Genomic DNA, 22364 nt, shown 5'->3' with positions numbered 1-22364 from the left:
TTCACAAATCTAATCAAATCCCTGGTATTAAGATATAATACTGAGTATGCTTTTTTTGTTTGTTTGATTGTCTCCTATCTGTTTTGCAGTGTGTTACTATAAAATAATGAGCGGCATATTTTCTAGAACGTAATAAAAGTATTAGGCAATACCTAATTTTTAACAATAAGTGTCAGCGTAGAACTATTAACACCAAAGCACATATTTTTTTTCTTTTTTACACATAAACGATACCACCACACCGAACCACATTACAGTCATCACGTTATCATACCCACTGAAAATACACAATTGTGTTCCCATAGTTATGGATTCGATTTACCCAGTTCTAGTCATTTGGTTCAAACAGCAGATACATCATGTTGACTCTATTATTTCCAACAACATCTACTCCAAAACATTTACATGATAAAGTATATACATTTGTACAAGTGAAGGACAACTTAAAGAAAAAAAATAAATAAGTCAGATGAGAACCTTGTTTTGGCATCTAAACACAAAATGCAGTGGTGATTTACCTCTTTTGACATTTATGTTACTGTGAATAATGTCACATATTCTGTAAAAGAAAAATGTGTTACTTATTGCACAGTGCACCCAAAATAAAATGCCTCTGCACTTATCAGCGTTCCAAAAAGCAAAGTCCAGATCATGTGTGTTCAGCATTGCTTTGACAATTATATTGTTACAATGCGTTTTGCTTTGAAGACTGAAGACGTAAACTTTGTTATGTTATCTTCAAATATTAGATGGAACAACAGTTCAAGCACAAACTTCTGGCTGCACATGAAAGTGCATGGGCACACTGAAAATATCTCAGAATCAAAATTGATCAAAGTTGATCATCAAAATATGACAAGAGCAGCTAAACACATATTTAACAACCCTAGTCACGTAGTTACACTGCAGTAAGCTGATGCTGACAATAACTTCTGGGAAAGAAGATCCAAGATTTTATTCAGTCTCAGTGAATGTCACTTTCCATGAATTCCTCCTTGATGGAGTGCTTGCTCCGTGACACCTTGCAGTCAGGCATGTCAAAACCAAAGTCAGCCCACTCATCAGCAGCCGTCATGCCTGATGTCCCAACAACGCTGGACCTGTTGGGGATAGTGATGGTGTGGCGGACGCGAAAGTGCACAGCTTCCATGACCCGCTGGCGTTGTAGTTCCCCACCTGCAGCCCCAATGGCCGCCATCGCAGAGGCAGTCATGTTGCTGCTAGAGCGAAGCAGCTGCTGCCCATGATAGTCATGATGATGAGAAGAAGCAGGCAGCTGCAGGGGAGCGCCTTGTTTCATGTCCTGCAGACCTCGCCAGATGATGAGGCGGGACTGTTCTGGTATCTTTAGCGCACCCAAATCCTAGTGAGGGCACACAGACATTGGAGGAGTTCAAGAGTGTAGCAAAAAAGCAAACACAAAGCAATAAGAGTGTGTCTTTACGTGTTTGCTTGAAAATGCAAAAGGAAGTCAGGAAGTATTAAGCCTGCTTAATAAGGTAATTCTTTGCATCATCACTAGTGGTCAGTAATTATCTGGGATTTGTTTGTACTTTGTTGCTTTACTTTTCTGTTTTGTGTCTCTTATTGCAGTTTCTTTTTTTGTTGCTGTTTTTACCTTTTCTTCTCTTTCTTTTATTTGTTTTAATAAACCTCAATTACATGTAACATTTCTTGTTATGTCCATTATTTCTACTGCTTGTAGATTGTATGTGCAGGAACAAACTGGTTACCTCCATGGAGAGAGTTTGGAGATGGTAGATAGACTGGAGGCCTTGGGAAGTGAAGTACTCAATGAAGTTCTGACAGCCCAGACTGGTGAGAAAGCTGTATGGGGAGAAAAGAAGGCCTGCTTAGACCAGAGATACAACCTAAAACTGGGACTTATACAAAAACATTACTCCTGAGAAAAACTGAAATAGAAAAACAAGTATTTTCTGGATTTACTGTAGTAATCTCTAGAGGGGGACAAGTCCCTATAGCTTATTCTAAGTAAAATAAGATTTAGGGCACAGATCTAAACTAAAGGATACAGAAACTATACATCTGAAGAACTGTAGTGAAATTAAAACCATAAACATACATTTATACAATATTAATGATTCATAAGGCCATTATTGCTTTGATGAAGAAGCTTTATTATAAATACATGAATGTTAACGTTTTGGTAACATACAAAGTAACTGGAAAAAGAAGCTAGCTGTACAATTTAACGGTTTAATTAACATAATAGTCTGCAAAAACAAAAAGACAAATCCTGCTGTATCAAAAATGCTAAAATTGCAAGAGCAAGTCATATGACTGCAAAATGGACAAAATAGCTTACAAAAGTAAAATTAATTAAAAAAAAGAAAAAATATAGTTTAAAATTAAATAGAAATTAAACATTTCTTTTGAAGAAAAAAATCTGCTGCATTGCATTGCATTGCAAAGAATGTCTGTTTACACAGTGTCAGTGTGAAGGAATTTAGAACTAGGTAAGACACACAGTTTCTGCTTTTCAAGTGCAGGTAACAAATCCATAGCAGAGGTTTTACAAGTCTTGAGAGGTTATGCTGTATTATTTAATGAGAGCTGATAAACATGTGATTTAAACACTTATATGCATCTAGCAGAAACCTGAAATAATAAATCCAGCCAGCTGAAAGCATTGGTGTTTTTCTTCTTTCTTTTTTTTTTTTTTTTTTTTTTTTTTTGCTGTGTTCTGTTTTTCATTTTTTTTCTGCATGGAACAGGAACATTTTAATATTAAAGGGGCCAAAACTGAAAAAAAAAACCAACCCCCAAAACAAAAAATGTTCTTTTCACTTTTATTTTAAATATTACTGACTTGACCTTTCTACTTATCGTTCTTTTCCACTTTAACTGTGCCATGTATACACATTTTTTCCATGCTACCAAGTTTCCAGTGGGCCTTCATTATGGCACTCTCAAAGGGTGTTTACAGATCTGTATTGTTATTGCAAGCCTTTACAAAACAGCCACAACATTATGTTTAAAAAAAACAAAACAAAACAAAAAAACAGCTCAATCTTGTCACATTTTGTGGCAAAATAGAACGTTTCCAAAACACTGTTTGACAAAATACTATGTGAACATGGCCAAGTAAAGTAAAGTATTCTTATGCCACTAGTTTACAGTTAACCAGACAAGTGCATCTGATTGTCAAGTGGCCTTTTTTTTTTTTTTTTTTTTTTACAGGTGAGTAAAGGAGGAGTGTCATTGGAGGGTGAGGTACCTGACAAGGCTGGGGTCAGGGTTATACGGAGGGGGCGGGCTGCAGTGAGAAGCAGACACTATATTCTGACTGTTGTGGCCACCGTTCATTTCTCCATTTGCCTGCATGTGGTTGCTGTTGAGCATGTTTGGACCTGTAGGAAAGGGACGGGTGATCAATAAAACTAACAGCAGCAACCCTGGATAAAGTACTGTAACAGTTTTGGAAGTAATGTCTCGAAACGAAATCACACACATAGATAATCACCCATATGAGCCATGGAAGAGGGGGCAGTGTGGTGTTGCTGGGGCTGCTGTCCTGCGAGCTGGTTGACTGAGGGTGGCTTGCTGAGGCCTCCGTGGGAATGCAGCTTGTTCATGTTGGACAGTGGAGAATAGGAGGAGGGTGATGCCACGTGGCTCCTAACGGAAAAAGACGAATGTTGCAGAGATTAGAGAAAGAGTTTGTCTCAGTGTTACTGAGCATGACAGACACTTTACAGTTTGATGAAATACAGAAGACTCAATGTGCATTTGGAATTTTGCACTGTGTTGATGTTGTTCCTACATCATCATAACAATGTCACAACCAAACCACAATCAGTAGCCTAAATTTGGCTGAATGACGTAATTAAGTAATGCACTGCATTACTTTAAAGAAAAAGTAACAAGTAGTGTGTAATACATTACTTTTATTGAGTGTTGCTCAGTTGCAACATTAAACCTGGAATGACAATATTATGGTCATGCAGGAACAACAGCAAAACGGGCAAATCCGATGCACGTTCCTAATAAAATAAAAAACACAACTTTTATATGTAGAGCCATAATAATAAAATACTATAATAAATACTATCTTGAGTGTATGTGCATTGAAGTGACTCACGGTCTCTGCAGCAGCTGCTGCTGTGCTTGTTGTCTGTAGGAGTCCACCAGTTGCTGTGGCACGAGCTCCACCAGCTCCAAGCTGTCTTTAATCTTCATCAGCAACTCAAAGTTCTCACGACCACGAACCTACACACAAACATTACACAACCATTATGCTAAGCCATCAGTGACTGCTGAATCAATCCATCCAGTAAAAATAGTGCTTTTGTTCCAACAATTTAATAAAATAGCAAAAAACTCACAAACCGTGAGTCTGACAGTTAGAAAGCTAATAGATGAATCTAAATTTTCGTATTATGCGTGTGTGAAAGCTCTTACAGGAATATAGTAAACCTCCTCTTCTCCATGCCGCCTCTTCCTCATGTTAATGTTTGGACTGGGAATGTTTGTTGGACTCTGTTTAAAATCTGCAGATAAGAGAAACAGAAGCATAATTAAGCAGATTTATACTACTGTTTTAGACAGCAAACAACCAAGCATGATGTATAACAACAATGATGCAGTTTCACATGAAGCTGATGTGCTGCACATAATTATTGCTAATTTCATTCAAATAGAGGGGTATGAATATTGCTAATTTCAAGTCCTTGTTCCTAGTTGGGTTTTTTAGAACCACAATACACATATAAAATTTTACAGTCTTCCATTACATGAAACTATAGCACACTTTAGACCTGAAACTACAATAATACACATAAGAATGTACACTAGTTAGAATATGATTCTACAAATAAGAATAGTTATGAAATTATATGGCAAAGTATAGTATCATTTCAATTGGGTGTAAAATATTTAATATCTGGGATTTCAGCTGTTAGTGTGTTGATCTTTATGGAGACTACTTATTGTCCAAATTTAGATCTTGGACATTCACCATGCTCCTCTGGGGCTAGACTGTTTATATATTTGAAAACTAAATTAGGGAAACACAAATGAATAAAACTTTAAAAGCTAAAATGATTGTATCTTTAACTGTTATAATTTAAAACAAACTTTTCCCCCATCATTTTCAAAGTCTTATTTCAACTCACTGCGCTTGTTAGCACTTCCATTTTTGGCCACACTCTCATTCAGGGCCTGCTGTTCCCTGAAGTGGTCCTCATCAGCTTTGCGGTCTCTGCCCGGACATGCACATATCCGACCTTCAAATGACCTTCTGCCCAACACTTGACCGCTGCAGAGATTATATAGAAGAAGAAAATGTACTAATTGCAGTATGTTTTAAAAAAGTGATGAAATGTCAAACCAAATATCTCTGTTTGTGTATGAAATATGAATTGTTGCCTTACTCCCTGGTTTCCAAAGTGATGATAATGAGGATAGGTCTCCTGTTCATGCCGCCCACACAGCTGCTGTTGCACATAAAATTATATAGGATGGTGGTAAACTCAGTCCCTACCTGTAACACAGAGCAACAAGGTTTTATTTTTTTACTTTGTATTCATTAGTGCACCTTTTCCCGCCATAAGTACTTATATCAGCATAACATAATGGTGAGAAGTGTAACTGTAACTGTACACCATTTTAGGTCTCGGTATTTATAAAAGCTCATTTCTTTTCATCGCTCAAGTAATTTTGTTTCAAAAACACCAATTCACCACCAGAGGGAGGTGTTGTAGCGCACGTTGATGTGATGAGAGACAAATGTACTTTATATTAACTTTTTCATGACAGACATGATGAGTCTTGTGCTTGCGTGGACATGTCTGGCATCTTTATTTATAGATGAGCCTCGTATTAAATTCTTAACTGTAGCTGACTGTTTCTTTGACTTGTTCATCATATGTCTCGTCTTTTCTCTTGGCTTAATGTCTAAAAATAAAAGAGATATCTGCAAAATGTCCATTTTACAAACAACTAAATTTTATCAGAGACTTTTTCTGTGTATCTTTAAATACCTGATACAATGCATATGTATATCTCTGCTGTTATAACCCGCTGCAGCTCATGTACACTACCACCAACCTGTGGAGCCTCATAGGGGACGATGACACTCTGCCTGCCAGTAACAGGATCATCCACATACTGGCAGAGGTTATTTCCCTCCACTCTGATCAGGTGACTGGCCGGAGCTGCTTGACCTGAGGAGACAAACATGAGAGAGAGTTGGTTTATTTAAGTGGAAACCCCCCAAACTTGGCGGACACCAGACGGTACACTTTATTGTGTATTATAACGTCCGGAAAACTGTTGTTCTTAATGATGCTTGTGGTTGTTAAGTGAACTGCATTTAATGTTCTGCTGCTCTCTGTTACTTGCATTTTACATGCTCATTCTGCAGTCCCCCATGCAAGCAAGAATTAGCCAAACACTAATGAGACATATAAAAAAGTATAAAATATGTCAGCATAATTACTTATGTTGAAAAGAAGAGATTAGCAGATTGTACCATCATTGAAGTCTCGTCCTAGTTCGTGGTTGGGGCATCGTTTGACCACTTCAGTCACGTGCTCCGCCTTCTTATAGACGGGCATGGCTCTGATGATGCTGCCATGCGGAGGAGAGGAGGATAGCTTGATCTGGATTGGACAGGTTTTGGCAATCTGACAGTAGAGCTTCTTCAGCAAGGGAGAGTACTGGGTAGAGAAAGAACACACGCGGTCAGGTTTCAAATCAGTGGTCTGAACTTATAAATGGGAATTTAATGTGCTTGCAAGAAGCAAAAACAAATCAATCAAAAGGTCACGGCCAATGAGGCGTTGCAGTCTTGCTCCAGTGACTTTCGTCTCATGCTCTCAAGAATAGTTATATATAAATGTAATAAGAGAACACATTACACTACCAGTGACATAATTACAAAAATAATCTTTCAGGAGGTGGGACTGTTGTCTCAAAATTAAATAACCTACAATTAAGTCACCTATCAGCAGACAAAAAATAAATCTCTAAGAGACAGAAGACAAGGTGGACAGATAAAGAGCTGGGTGATAATATGATGTAAAAAAAAAGTTTGGTGTAAAAGCAGCACACTATAATTACCACATAAAACCATGAATGAGAGCAAATGTTGTCAAATAAAGAGCAGAGGAGTATGAATGGAAGAGAGAAACACATCAGCCAGTCAGCAGTAAATTTTCATTTGTGTTGTAAAGGTAAATGTTGTGTTATTTAGCATGAATACATGATAATTACCCAGCAGACTGAGTTTGTGGGTAGTAATGTGAGATACTGCAAGTGATAGAGAAAAAGCGTAACTGTACACCTTCTCTCTGGACAATAGTTTAAAAAAAAAGTTTCTTACAGGAAGCGTACCAGTCATCTAGTTAAAGTGAAATAAAAATATGCTGATCTGTGCACAACCAGAGTCTTCACTAATTCCTCAGTTTACAAGTATTTCCACATGCACATACATGCGCTTTCGCATGAATGTGCATGTGGAAATGCCATTACACATGCACCCAAAGACATCACAAGGAATGAAATGGCCTAAACATGCCCCAACACAATCACAAAATCTTAAAAATCTCTCCTGTCGTGATCAAACTACGACCTTCCAGGAAAAAAATAGAAAGTCTGTTCTTCCTGTGTAGACTTGCTAAAGTGAGCTTGAAATGCAAATGCGTACCATATGGGAGAACTACAGCACTCGCAGGTCAACATTTGTGTTGTTGCGTAAGAAAAAAACAAAGAGTCCACGTGAAGTTGTCTCTTTGCATTTTCTAGATTATAGAAAGCAAAAAGATAAAAAGGAAAGGCCACATGAACGTGTTTGTGAGTTGGTTCAGTTGTAACTGATAGACAGCGGCTATCACGACCACACTATTCTTTTTTCCTTCTTTTTTGTTTATTTTTTTCCCCCTATATTACTTTTTTTTATTTCATTTTTACACACACATAGACATATTTCTGTGTGTAAATGTAGCTCCCTGTGTTGGTGTCAGAAGTGCAGTGCTATTAAAAGAACTGCAGTATCTGATGTGTATCGCCTTGTACAGACAGGAGAAGCTGAGTGATGGACAAGTTGGGCTTTGTTTCAAAACACAAAAAAGGCACAGAGAGTAGAGAGAAAGAGGAAGAGAAGGAGAACAAATATGCCAAACTTGGATTAGTTGCTTTGTCACTGAGTTGGAATAAATCTTGTGGTGACTGAGAAAAGGAAATTAAGAATGGACAGAGGGGTAAAAGAATAAATAGTAAGAATACAATTTATTAATTTAAAAACTGAATGAAGCAATCTCTTTATACACGTCTGTCTGTTTATGCTTTTCTTGACAGGAAAAGGAGAAATTTGGCACGTATCCTGCTGGGAATCAAAAGAAGTGTAGTGTTGTGTTTAAAGTTGTTCGGATAAAGAGTGGTCTAATTTTTTTTTCATTTAAAGTTTCCTAAATGAAACTTTTAGGAAACTTGAAAAGTAAGTAAAAGCTTACTTTTCACTCAAAAATTTAGTGAAAACTGTTTTTAATTGACTGCTTTTGTGTTAATTTATTAACTCTTATAATATTCTTTCTGACTTTCTGATGGACAAGTTTTGCGAGCAGTGCTTTTAGCCACTGCCAAAACATTGTTTTAATGTACATGTTGTATTTCCTTTGGTCAGTGTGTCATTTTGTGATTTACTGCAGTAAAAGTGTATTAGATCTGCATTAGAAGCTCACGTGTTTGTCTTGGTCAGAAACATACATAAATCCACACCAAAAGACTCCTGTGTGATCAAGTTTAGAAAATTATGCCATAATGGTAGGGACAGACATTTTATTGCCATCTGTCCATCCATCTATTCATCCATCCATCACATCCATTCATCTTTGCTTCTACACGGTGGACCAACGGAGACAGGCCCTGACAGGTTCCTTGAGAAGAGGTGTGAATTGCCAAACTGTCATCCATACTCACAGGCAGCAGCTTGCCCGCTGTAAATTTGCATAACAAATATCAGATTTATTTATGTACATTCATACACACAGACACCGTGAGCTGATATACAGTACCATATAAGCTGACTTTTCATACACTGTAATCATCGTGTATTGGAATGAAATTAGTATAGGAAACCTAAAATTCACCCATGTTAAAAGATCTAATGAACCATAATGAATTACAATCTTACAATATAGTAATCTTTTTTGTCTAATCCAAAAAGTAAAGCTTAGGCTGTGAGGGAACCATATGAGCACCTTAAGAGCCTATTAAAAACATTTAAATAAATAAAACATAAATAAGATAAAACCATTAGACTTTAGTGATTTTCAAGTAGCTACATGCACAGTCCATGGAGTCTTACGGTTAACTCCTTTAGAGTATTAACATAAACATTGTGTTTCACAGAGTATTATGGGACACAGCATGACCTAATGCTTAAAATATTAGCTTCCTCCATGGCGCTTAGCTGTGTTATCAATTAAGAGTCCCGAACATCAACAAGAGCCCCTGTTCTATAGTGAAATTAGTTAAGATATTAGCTAATTAGGCTGATTTCTTTAAAGACTGTATACTACAAAAGCACTTGTTTTACAGCACAAAACAATCAGTCCTCCAACTAGGAGCACATTTATTTCCCCTGTGAAATGTCATGCGTCCCAAATGTGTGAATTCTCTTTCTCATCAACTCTGGTTTCCCACATTTGATGCTTGGCAGGAAAACCAATGGTGATGTGGCTTTGGATGATGCATCAGGAAAGGAAGGGAGGGATGCATTGTGCAGAACATGTTGGGACGTGTGTCCTAACGGAGAGAGGCTAATAGCTGGGAAGAGCAGCTTCTGACAAGCCGCTGTGTAGTGCATGCTCGAGCCTGCATCCTGAGTGTATCACACCCCTTCCTACTACTGCCACATACTGTACACACACAGACAGACACACAAACACTCGTGCGTGTGCATATACACTTACATACAAACTAAAGTCTGATTGTGTGGAAGGGGGTCTTATTATATGACAATACTAAGGTGTTAGATCTCATTTCTATCCATGGTGATGCTTGCCTGCATCCAAACAGAGGAATCATCTTCAAGGGGCAGGAGAGCAGCAGAGTTTCAGAGCTATTATCACTAATGGATGCTGTCTTGACTAGACATGGGTGGGGGTGGGGGGGTTGATTGCCAGAGCAGCTTAACATGGGTTTGGATGGACTAACTCTATGTGGAAATACTTTGATAGATGAGAAAACCAGGATTGTGTCTCCTCCTCTGTGTTCACCTGACTTCTTGTCTCTTTTCCTTTGAAAGGTACCAGAGTTGGACTAATCTAATGACAAGTTCTATATACCACAACCGAATGCTTTGTCAGTCACTAATGATGTCAAGTCAAGTTTATTTATTCTGTGCCAAGTCACAACAATAGTCACTTCGAGGCAAAGACCTTACAGTATTAAGGAGAAACCCCCAGTAATCAGATAATCCCTACTATGAAAAATAATGGCAGCAATTCTGATTAAACTGATAACGTGGAATGTGAGACGAAGGGATTTAATGAAAAATGCTCGATGGAATAAGTAGATATCTTCCCTTGAGAGGAAAAGGCAGAGGGGCATGAAGAAGGGCAGCTAGGAAGCTGCTCGTATTGAATATGCCCCTACGCCATTTGGTATTCCACATTGCCTGAGGCCACAAGGAATACACATGAAACCCGGGGACTGTTTTCTACATTCAGACAAGGTGACTCAGTCTTATAGTCATCCCTTTTTTCCAAACAAGTTCAAACTTGGGCCTTTTACTGAATTTCGCATAAATACGCACACCCATATTTGCATCCACATTTCAGACACACATAAATCCTCATGCAATCTTTTGGGTAATCCCCTACCATTAGTAGAAATGTAGTCATCCTGAGAGGCTTGACTGGAATGCCTTTTCTTTCTGATTATTGTTTTATTTACTTCACTGGAGTTTTTCAGTAAAATGTAAATATGTTGTCATTTTATTGGGAAAGAGTGTATGTCTATATTCCAGGATGTTTTACCTCAAACGGCTGCATATTCTGTAAGTATTACATGTGGTGAACTTCTTTTTTAACTATCTGTAACACTTCCTGTAAAGAAATCAATGCTTTATACAGTAGAAAATCATATATTATCATACTCCGTCATTTCACAGATTAAACATTTTCTTTTTTCCATAGCTATATAATAACACTTATAATTTGCAGGTCTTATAATCAGGCATTCAAGATAAAACAAAGCATTACAGTAAACTCCACCAAAGCTATGAGCAATCACCCAGTCTCTCTTTTTGTTCTAATCCCTCCTGTTTAATGGCAGCAGAGGCATCTGAATAATCACAGGTTTCCTCACAATCCTTTTCTGCTGCCTCATCATTTGTATCTTAAGTCGTGTGCCAGTCAAACACTCCTTTGTTTCTCCTCTTATAGCGCACAGACACACACACACACACACACACACACACACACACGCAAGACGCTATAACTTAAATTGTTAGGCAGTTAAAAAAAACTCTTTCTCTTCTGTTCTGTTAAAATTGTAGCAAAATACAGTTTTCAAAAACTATTAAGAGTTTTGCTGTAAAAACAAGAGGTCTGTCGGCAGGCTTTTATTGATTTTTTAATTCAAAGCTAAATGGTATTGTTAGAGTTCTTTTTCGGATGTTATGTACTTTCTGAATGAAGTCAAAAGATGTATTCTGAACTTTAAAATGGCACGTTAGGTAGAAAAAGGCAGGGTAAATAGTAAGTATCACATTAAACCAAACAGGTCACAACAAGTTTTCGGATCATTTCATGGCAGTAAGTCATCAGGTCAAACTAATATTTTTGTGCATGCTTTCTTTGGTTTCTGTGGATGTGTTTTGGCAGAAGATTTAATGAAATGGATGAGAATAAGTTAGACAAAGGAAATGACAGGTATACTCAAGGGCAGGAGAGAAGAGCAGAGGAGAGAAGAGGGGGAACTTTAGGCGCCAGAGGTGACAGCCATGAGTGTGTGCTAAGACCGGAGGAAGAAAGAGACAGAGAAAGAAAAGCAACAGGTCAAAGACCACAGTTCCAATGTCCAGAGGAGGATCTTCTTACATCACTGAGGGCTGAATGAAGAAGCTCACCATGCATGATTAACTTTAGCAAACACATACGCAGAGGATCTCAATCTATCACACAGACACATTCACAGGCCTCAATGCACACAGAGACAAACACACACACACACACACACACACAGAAGGAAGTGCACTTTATCTCTTCTTTCACTTGTTTCTGAGAGGTCAACTGTGAGACAGTTGGAGGTGACACTTTTTGAGGAGAACAGACTTCTCATCAGGTCATAACAACACACACAGCCTCTATTTCACCTACCCCTCACCACAATCACATCACAAAGTAGTTGTGTGCATTGCGTTCATTAGAATTGATAATTGGTGTGTAAATTTCCGATACTCATATTCCTCTGATTTTTTATTATTTTTTTTAAATACTACCTCAAAAGTTTGAATTCCAGCTGAAAGCTGTTAATGTAGCTCATTCTAGAGGAGTAGAAGAGGCAAACATCACATCCAATGTGAATTTTTATCCCAGTTCGATCAAGTAGAAATCAGTCTACACGCAGTTACAGTCAGCTAAGAAAATAACACAATGTCTACATTTTTGAAGTTGTGTTACAATCTGCTCAGGCATTGGCTATAAATAAAGACCTATTGACATTGACCAAAAAAACCCAAAACATGACGATGATTTTTGCCATAATCAAGCAACCTTAAAATACTATTTGTGTAATTACATTATCATTAAAATGGATTATTGCACTGATAAAGTGAAACAACACATGAGGCAGCAATTTCTAATATACTCAAAGACAGTACACCAAAATATATAAATCAAAGTAACCTCTAAATTACATAAACTCATATGATATGATATGATATGATATGATATTTTTATTTATTACTGGAACTGCTTAAAGAAACCAAACAAAGTCTTCCAAAAGACTACCACAGAACAGACTCATAAAAGGTGAGTACAGGACAAGATGAATCACTGAGTCGTGCACTACTTTCGCTTACACATAGCACGCCTGCACATGTACTGACTTGAGTGAGTGTCCATGTGAACGAGTGTCTTTGTGTGCATGTTTATGTGTGTTCGAGGGAGTTACTTAGTAAGACAGAGAGCTAGAAAGAGTAAGAGAAGCCTGCATGCACAGACATACACCAGCATACATCATAGCCACAACAGTGTGTTTGTGTGTGTGTGTGTGTATATACTCACGGTCCATGTGGCTGACTTGGCTGTGCTGGACTGCTGGAAGGACACCTGGAAGGCATGTGGCCCAGGGTAATCGGTGTTAGAAGGGATGGCAGGGGCAGGCGACAAGCCCTCAAAGGTGGAGTTGGGCTGGGAGTAAGGTGAGGGGGTGGGCACGGCCGACGAAGAGGCGTTTTCGGAGCTGTAGGGGCTGGTGGATGTCGCACGGCTCCCCAGACTCTCCATGCTGCTGCTCAGCAAGTTGTACTGGGACTGTGAAGAAATGAAGAGAAAAGGCAATGAGGGAGGTGAAGAGGTAGGGAGGGGAAAAGGCAGAGGGAGGACACAGGTAGAGGTGTCACAGAGACAGGGGCTTAGAGGCTTAAAGGAAGGTCGGGTTACACTTGGAAGGGAGATGTGGGTAGTGCGCGTGATGCACAGTGTGTGGGGGGGCATGCGTAACTATTTTATGATTTATACATAAAAACGACATCAACAGGTGTGTAGAGGTAAATCTGTGAATGGCACTTGCAGTGAGGTCCATACTGTACCTTCCTTGGGGCTATAAGAGACAAGTTGTAAAACACAGGAGTGATCTGCCTAATTGCCTGCCATTCTGTTTTTCTCTCTTCGGTATGATTGACGAAAAAAAAAAGATTTGATGTACTGAACTGTGCTAGTGACTCGTGTGAGGCCTGCATTTTGTTTTTAAACTCAAACGCTACAGTAGAAGGAAAACGTATTAAAAACATGTGATTTCAAAAAAGGTCAGAAAACACAAGCTGCAGTCCACCACAGTCTACCTCCCGCTCTTCAAAATAAAACAATCTGTGAATAACATGAAACCAGTAGATAGTCAGTTGACTGAGACAGAACAAGAAAAAGTCGACAGCAAAGAATATTCTGAAAACCAAAAATAATCTTTAGTGTGAAAACACATTCCTGGATTCATCCCTGTTGCCCGCATTGTGCACGTGTCAAACAACTGAAGCTGATGGCAGCTTCCAGCTGAACCGTTTCTATTGCACACACATACACAAAAAAAACCTCCAAAACCAAACAAAAACAATAGCCTTTACCTTCTTCTTCACGTAGTACATCCTCTACTGCTTTGGTCTCATTTGTCAAATCTTCAGTCAGTCAAATGTCCAAACACAGCAAACCAAAGAGAGTGCTGGACCAGAGCCTAACCACAGAGTTCAAGCAAGGTGTGCATCAGTGGACATACCACGCTCACTCACTCACACATAGGCGCATGTACTGCCAGGACAGGGAAGAAAGGTGAGGACTGGTGAGGAGAGAGAGAAACGATAGACTGAGAAGAGAGGAGAGAAGCAGAAAGGGAAAGAGGGATGGGAACCCAAAAAATTGTACGACATTCTAATTATGGCATGCCCGGACATAGACGGCAATGCCGGGGTGCATGTACACACATGCTCCAAAACACCTTGTGAAGGCCTGCACTAAGTAAACACTGTCTGGTTTGACAGAGAGAGAGAGAGAAAGAGAGAGAGAGGGAGAGAGAGAGACAGAGAGAGAGGCAAGAAGAACAGCATATGAAAGGACAAGCGTTCAAGGGTCAGATACCCCCGCCACTCAGTCGTACCCCCACAATCAATACAACATTAAATTAGCACAGACTTTTCAAAACTTTGGTAGCCTTAATAAAGAAGGATGAAACTCGCTTAAGTCAAAATCCATCCATGAGCATGTAATTACAGTGGATATTATTAAACAAACTGTTTCATCTAAGGTTGTGTGGGAAGATGGATTAGGGTAGTAATATTTAATTAGTACAAAAGCAGTTATACCACTTATAAATTCTCAGACTGGGACTAGTTGAAAAATCTATAAACTGCGACTGGAAGTAAGATGAATCTGAGATGAATCTGAATTCACAGGGACATTTATCTGAAGAATCATGTGTCACACGGGAAAGCTGAGTGATCATTTACCTGGCCCACCACTGCACTTCTCCTTTTTTCATTATTGTGTCTTGTTCTATTCACATTCACCATAAACTGAAACTATATTGGATCACTTCACCACACAATCGTCACGAAACACGATTACTTTAAGTTTGAGCGCTGAAACTTACAAGGACACAAAATTTAATACAGTTACACAAGGATACGTAAACCTCGTGTGTTTCTATGCCATGGTTCAGCAGCTGAAAGCAAAAGCACAGGTCAATGTCCAAGACTTAATGCAAACGATGCAGGTTAAATGAGGATGCACGCATGCGTGAGACTTTGGATCCATACATTGACACTAACTTGAGTTTATGTGAGATGGCACCTCACACAGGATACAACTGGGATAAACAGATAAAGAGGGAAAATTAATTGATGCTTAATAGACATGCAATGTAATTCCCAGCATGCATATCAAATGTCTTAAATGTATAATCTTACAACAGAAAGAAGCAAATTCATAGCATCAACTTAGATGAACGTGTATATCCTTTTTTTAAAAAACATGACAAATATCAGCATTAATGCTTTTATTTGTCTTCTCATGAAAGGTGCATACAAATCACTCTGACATCCCTCTAGTATCTTAGCGCTTACCACCTTTGAAATTTTCCATCTAATAGGTATTATCAAAGGGGCTTTAGAAGCACAAGAGAAGCCCAGGTGTATGTGTCAACAACAGAAAACGCCACACACACCCACGCCTATGCCCCCACATAGACACACACACACACACACACACACACACACACACACACACACACACACACACACACACACACACACACACACACACTGAGAGAGCAAGAGAGACTCACACTCACAGGTGCATTGTGCTTGGTCTTAATACCTAAACTCAATCCATAACAAGTTGAAACAGAGCTAAAACCTCCACTGCAACTATGTGAGTAAATGTGTTTGTGCGATACGATGTGTCTAAGTGTTTACACTTCCCAGCCCAGCAGCGTCTGATGTCCCCTATGGGCAGTCATCCTGGTAGCTGCCACTCAAAGAAAAGTTTTAAAGGCTTAAAACATTTAGTTCAGGCAGCAGCAGCAACCTTCACCTGTCAAGATGAGTGAAACATAATAGGCTGAGGATAAAGAGACGGTTTCAATCCTAATGACCTGTTTTCAGAGCCACTTACTGAATGAAACAGCTTTCAGCACTAAACAACACAATATCCCAACTATTTATATTTTCCAATTGATATAAGGAAACGGCATGACCAAAAAGAATAACTGCGCTGCATAAATGAATGGTCTGGTATTATATCAAGAGTGAAGTATGTCTAAACGACACCAGCCATGTTAAACAGAGGTGAGGAGAAGTGGAGGTAAAGAGTGGTGTGCGGTGTAAGAAGGTTGCCCTCTATTGGGAATATCTCCAAAGAGCAGGAATAGGATATAAATTTCATTTTCACAGTGATCTGTAGACGCTGTAATTCTCTATAGAGAATTTTCAAGCAAAAAGTAAATCGCGTTAATGTTTTGGTCAGTTTCTAAAACCCAGTGATTAATATTGGAATATAGTGGTATGATAGGGATGTGTTTGAGAGGTCTGCTTGTGCTTTATCATATAATTTCCATAATAATCCAGTTTGTCAAAGTAGTGATAAAACTATCTCCATCTTTCCACCAAACTAATCAAATTGTTTTAATTCAAGAGCAGCTCCAATTCAAGCACATCTTACACATCCATGCGTCTTAACAGCATGATGAGTAATGAGCACTGCCATTGACTTGAAAAACAGTTGCTCTACAACAAACACCAAGTTTCAAACAAAGTAATATGAGATATTCTCCTCTAAGTGTGCAGTTTCCAAATGCAAAAAGGATGGAATATGACCCAACATCAGCAAATTACACTCGTTCACTTACCACATCCAACAGCATCTTACAGCTTCTAAAAAAATAAGCTGTGTTTCTACGATGTCTCTCATAAGACTCAGTTCAAGGGTGACTGTAATAGCTGAGTTCTCCATTGCTAGGTGAACCTGCTCTAGAGCAGGGCATGATGGAGGGAAAAAAGATGTCCTGCCTCTGTTCTCCACTTGTTTCTCTTACTTTACTGGGCCTTCTCCTTGTTTTGCATCTAACAACAAATCCTTGCTCCACCTCTTTTCTTTCTCTCATGACTATTCATTAACCAGCTTGGCAGGCCCAGGCTTGCCCAAATAAAGATTAGATCTGACCAATACTCCAGATCAGAAAGGGGGGGGGGGAGACCCTGAGTGTTAATGGGAGTTCCTTTTGATTTCATATTGAAAGATCAAGTGGCTGGAGTGAACAATTAGGCAAAATGAGAAGTGTATATTATAATAAATTTTGTAAAAACTGTAAAAGAAACTGTAAGAAAACCAAGAATAAATTAACTGATAAAACTGCTGTTGAATCTCTAATCAAGTCAAAATCTTCTTTTTCTTCAATCACACAGCCTTGTTCCTAGAAAAAAGCTGGAAGACTGTGTAAACAGAAACAAAATTCAATGTGAAATGTATTCTAATAATTTAAAGCTCATTTATAATATTTTACTCAAAAGACACCATAAGTGAAACAGACATTTTAATTTATCTGTATTTTGAATCTATTTGTACATTTTTAAGCTCATTTTAAATTTGATGATAGCAAAACATTGTGAAAAAAGGGAGAATTAAATAATGGAAAAGCCCTGCAATCTTCATCATCTTATGAATAATTAGGGTCATCCATAATATTGACGCTGTTAGAGTCTCCCAGAAGTAAATTATTGTTGAAGTAAGTAAATGTACGTTGCACAGTGAGAAACGTGACCCTGTCCTGACCTTTTAATTCTGCAGACATCAAACTGAAAATGAGCAAGATTTCACAGGACTCTATGAAATCCTTAAATAAGAATGAATGGATCACCAGCAAGTGTGACACCTCTATAAAAGCTTACATTTTGCCTGTGTTCTGCGCTAAATCATTTAGCACAATTCCACAATCTTCCTAAGAGTGGACATTTGTGTAAATTCATCTCAACATTAGAATATAAAAGACTAAAAGAAATTCCCCAAAAAGAGCTACATCTCAAATTCTGCAGACCTCAGATAACAGTAGAATTAGAAAAGGACCGAACAGGTATGGCAGGTGTGGAATGGTTGCCCAGAGAAAGCCTCTCCCATCTAAGAAGAACATAGCAGCTGTCAAGCACAGAACCTGATTATTTTGCAGTCATTGAATCAACCATACCAAAGTATTCTAGAGTCAAATGTGAGGCCATCTGTCTGATAGCTAAGGCCTTAGCTGAAATTTGGTCATCTAACAATGATCCCAAGCACAGCAGGAAATCTACAACTGAAAGGCTAAAAAAGAAAAGAATCAGGCTGTTGTAATGGTCCAGTCCAAGTCCAGACCTCAACCCAAGTAAATGCTTTGGTGCATAAACAAATGCCTCCAAACCTTAATGAGCTGAAGCAAGGCTGTAAAGAAAAGAGGGCCACAATTCCTCCACAGTGATGTGAGAGACTGATTCACAGGACTTTACAGAGTCTTGTTAAAAATGACTGCATTCTTCAAGAAACAACGAAAATGTCTGTCTTTCATCTTGTGATATATATAGGTTTTAAAGAATCTGCAGTACATTATACTATGTTTTGGTCACTTTTTTAGGTTTCCCAATTGTTTTTTTGTAAATTGGAATGTAAAAAAAAATGCATTTTTTTGCTGTGGATGGTAAGCCCAGCAGGTGAATACACCTGCACCGTGTGTGCATGCTTGTAATGTACACACCGACACACCCCAGCCTACAGATGGTTCTGCAGTGGAGCAGCAAGGGGCTGTTGCTTGGTATTTAATGACCATTCTCCACGCACACACACAAACACACACATCTCACAGTCCCTAAAGGCCATTCAGAAGGGAAATAGAGAGGGAAAAAGCTGCAGAGGAGAGGGAAACAACACAGAAGGGAATCTCCTCAGCACTGGAGGAAAAATACAATTAGACAAAAAAAACATTCCTAGATGTGTGCGTGTGTTCTCACAAGATAAACTACCACATTCGATAATGACAAGAAAAACTTAACAGATTCTATATAAAAGCAAAGCCTGACCACAATGTGTGAGATGAACTCATTTTCCTACCATAACATTCTCGTTCATGTCTCTCATATGATAGACATCCATGGAGACCTCTGCAGTGCTGTGGTGGTTCCCTGGGTTGCTGGTAGACGGCACTGGTTGTTCACCTGGCTGGCTGCCTGGGGGGAGCTCAAAATATGTACTGTCTGGCTCTCTGTGAACACACAATCCATATAAGATGATTAATGAGATGTGGGATTTCAATAAGTAATTATAGCATAAGTGTGTTTTTGTATCATATAATAGAGAGAATTATATAAAAAGAAGAGTTTGAAAAAAAAGACTTTTTATCCATGTAAGTCATAGAATACAAGTATACCCTTTATCTCTACCAAGTACTATCATTTTTTATCCTTTCTTCCTTAAATTGTAACCAAATATGATCCTTTATATTCCTTGAAATCAATTATTATATAACCTGATTCTTTTCTTTTTGAGCCTTCCAGCTGTAGATTTCCTGCTGTGTGTCTTAAGAAGGAAGACAGCAGGCAAATGTGGGTTTTCCCCCTTTTTCTCTTGCTGCTTAGTTTAAAGATTTTGGACTATTTGCTTATCTTTAATTCATTCAGCGCAATAAAAACGAAATATCTGATAATAAAAAATAATTTTATGGTAATATACTTTTTTCTTAGCAAATTTGTGAAATTTAAAGATATCATCCTACTTGCATAAATAATCTGTCATCCAAAATAATAAAATATCATAACATGAGAAATCAAGTCTGAATTCTCATAGTGACAGTTTTGTACTTTTTGTGCGCATTATGCAGTAAGAAATATTGTCATTTTTTAACCAATACGTATTAAAATACAGCAGTACTTTTTAGCGTTTGCTGAATAAGGCCCACACAGAGGGAAAAAATTTAATCAGCTGTTAGATAAGGCAAGTATTTATCTTTAGCTCTAGTAAACATATTTAATAATTTCACTGTGTTATACAGAAAAAAGACGTCACTTTCCTTCATATTATGTATAAAATTGTGGCATTAAAATTAATCACATATTAGGAATTGTAATTTGTAAGAAAATAATATTTCAGATAATGGAGAGATATATCATATAATTAACTTGATACACTTACATTTTTAATCAGATCATTATATAATTTGGAAAACATGATGGGAAGTATATTAGTTTTCAGAAGGTGATGTTGACACTCACAGGGAGCTCCACAGGTGTTCAAAGGTGCCTCCCTCTTCAGTAACAGTGGACTGGGACATCTTAGAGGATGGGTAGTCTGGCGAGGGGCAGACCACTCTACAAAGAACACACACAGGCACGGACAGTTACACAAAGATCTCTTTTCTTAATTAAAAATGTAGGGCGGCAGTTACTGAAACAATTACCGAAAAACTGACTTTTAACTTAAAAAATTAAAACGTGCAAGTCCAAATATATGGTCGTTTTTTTCCCATGTTAAAAAATATATTAGACAAAAGTTCAAAACACAAACGCACATTCATCCAGGTGTGATCGCACTAATGTAGTCCCACTGAGGTGGCACAAGGTATCGTGGGGCCTGGGCTTGCCCGGGCCTGCCTGACTCATCACCGTCTCACTCCGAGGGGAGGCTTCTGTCCCTCAAAGGCTGAACATCACATCCTCCAGCTCTGTCTGGAAATAACGCCTGCACTACAACTCGAAAATGTATTCAGACTGGAGTCGCCTAAGTAAAAACGCAAGTCAGGATAGCTCTGAGTAGATGCGCATCTGGTTTCCTGAGCGAAGTGGTCTTCACGGTTCGCAAGATTAACGCAACTTTATTCAGAAAACATAGTATCGTCGCTTGTTAAGTTAAAATGATGGCATGATTGTGGAAATTTAGGAAGGTACTCGTCACATCCGGGCATGTTTGCAGTGTTAAATAAGTATCGAGCTGTCAAAGTTAGCCTCGTTTGCAAAAACCTAGAATAGAAGCATAACCGGACTACAGGCCTACCGGGAAAGGCGATAAGGGGATGTCTTGATTTTCCATTGAGTCTCCAGCTCGATTTGCTGACGAACACATCCAACTGAAAATCCTGTCGGGCATATTTGGTCCTACAAACATTTTTTTGTGGGCCTACCCACTGCTGCCCACCATGGCGGCGTCACATCTCCTTAGTAACCCCTCTGCAGGATTGTGGCAAAAACTGTGGCAAAGGTGCAAGGCTGGAGAGATGTAAATTGCAGTACATAAATAAACGCATATCTTCGGTGTTTTAGCCAGTGTGGCTGGAGATACAGATTTCAAATTCTACGAATTTAGGAGTTTAAGTTTCATCTGTAAGTCTACTGCACCCTATAGCCTTATCTCCAGGTAACAGAGATCTTTTCACTTTGGTCTGTACGGAATCGATTGACGATATCCAACCCAGTAAACATCTAAAGTGATGTCATGTGTCCTGAACAAAGGCTGCTTTCCTTAGTTTCCTTACTTTTTGTTTTAACTGTTCTTGTGGCCATTAAGCTTGCGGATTATGCATGGCACAAAAACCAGCGCATTTGGCATTAAAACAATAGTGAGGCGCACTGCGCATCTTTAAGAGACCCCCGCACACGTAAGTGGACACTTGTAATTTGGAACTGTGGAGCTGCAGCTCAGCTGTGTAGCTTCAGGTTCCCGCTGTTCCCGCGGAGTATGCCGCCGCAAAAACCAGCTCCCACCAGCTCGTCCTTCAGTGCCGCCTTGAAAATCCCAAATCAACCAGTATGTTCGCACAGGGGATCTGACAAAGAACCAATGCGGGACGAGCAGCAGAAAAGACAGCAGCTCCGCTCCCCACTTTGAGAAGCTTAATTGGCATTCCACCTGGACGCATAGCCTACCTCCTTTTCACTTAGCCCGCACCACAGGGGAAAAAAAAAACTTACCCTTAGCCCGTTATTTAACTGATCAAGATAGATAGATAGATAGATAGATAGATAGATAGATAGATAGATAGATAGATACTAAAAGTCGATCATTCAAACCTGAAAAAAACCAAAAAAAAAACCCCAAAAAACAAAGGTTCAAAATGAAATAGGCCTATTGAATGAAAGTACCGTTGGCACGATTTGGCATGTACTTATTATTGAT

General features: G+C 38.7%; 1 protein-coding gene across 3 annotated transcripts; it reads right to left on the bottom strand.

The window, feature by feature from the left end:
- Positions 1–964: 964 nt before the first annotated feature.
- Positions 965–21285, bottom strand: tp73 (tumor protein p73). 3 transcript variants are annotated; one of them, XM_063463395.1, is made up of 14 exons: positions 21246–21285; positions 20468–20563; positions 19311–19461; positions 13257–13505; positions 6494–6680; positions 6070–6185; positions 5394–5503; positions 5136–5278; positions 4423–4511; positions 4103–4230; positions 3485–3639; positions 3239–3371; positions 1734–1827; positions 965–1363 (listed from the first exon to the last, which is right to left on the bottom strand). In XM_063463395.1, exons 2-14 carry the CDS (start codon positions 20524–20526, stop codon positions 965–967), a joined length of 2013 nt encoding a protein of 670 aa, XP_063319465.1. In that variant the 5' UTR covers positions 20527–20563; positions 21246–21285. The 3 variants fall into 3 exon arrangements, with proteins under 3 accessions (XP_063319465.1, XP_063319466.1, XP_065325676.1); XM_063463396.1 differs by lacking the exons at positions 19311–19461; positions 20468–20563; positions 21246–21285 and adding an exon at positions 14312–14332; XM_065469604.1 differs by lacking the exons at positions 3239–3371; positions 3485–3639; positions 19311–19461; positions 20468–20563; positions 21246–21285 and having other exon boundaries at positions 13257–13499.
- Between the last annotated feature and the right edge of the window lie 1079 nt (positions 21286–22364).

The sequence above is a fragment of the Pelmatolapia mariae genome, linkage group LG20, assembly GCF_036321145.2.
Source record: "Pelmatolapia mariae isolate MD_Pm_ZW linkage group LG20, Pm_UMD_F_2, whole genome shotgun sequence".
Classification (NCBI taxonomy): domain Eukaryota; kingdom Metazoa; phylum Chordata; class Actinopteri; order Cichliformes; family Cichlidae; genus Pelmatolapia; species Pelmatolapia mariae.
Note: the sequence above shows the minus strand (reverse complement) of the source record. Positions and strands in the feature narration are given on the sequence as shown.

Coding starts and splice junctions, on each gene's coding strand:
- tp73 (XM_063463395.1), bottom strand. CDS start 20,526: ATGTCCCAGTCCACTGTTACTGAAGAGGGAGGCACCTTTGAACACCTG. Junction 4,512..5,135: donor TGGAAGTGCTAACAAGCGCA/GTGAGTTGAAAT, acceptor TCTTATCTGCAG/ATTTTAAACAGAGTCCAACA. Junction 1,364..1,733: donor TCCAAACTCTCTCCATGGAG/GTAACCAGTTTG, acceptor TGCCCTCACTAG/GATTTGGGTGCGCTAAAGAT.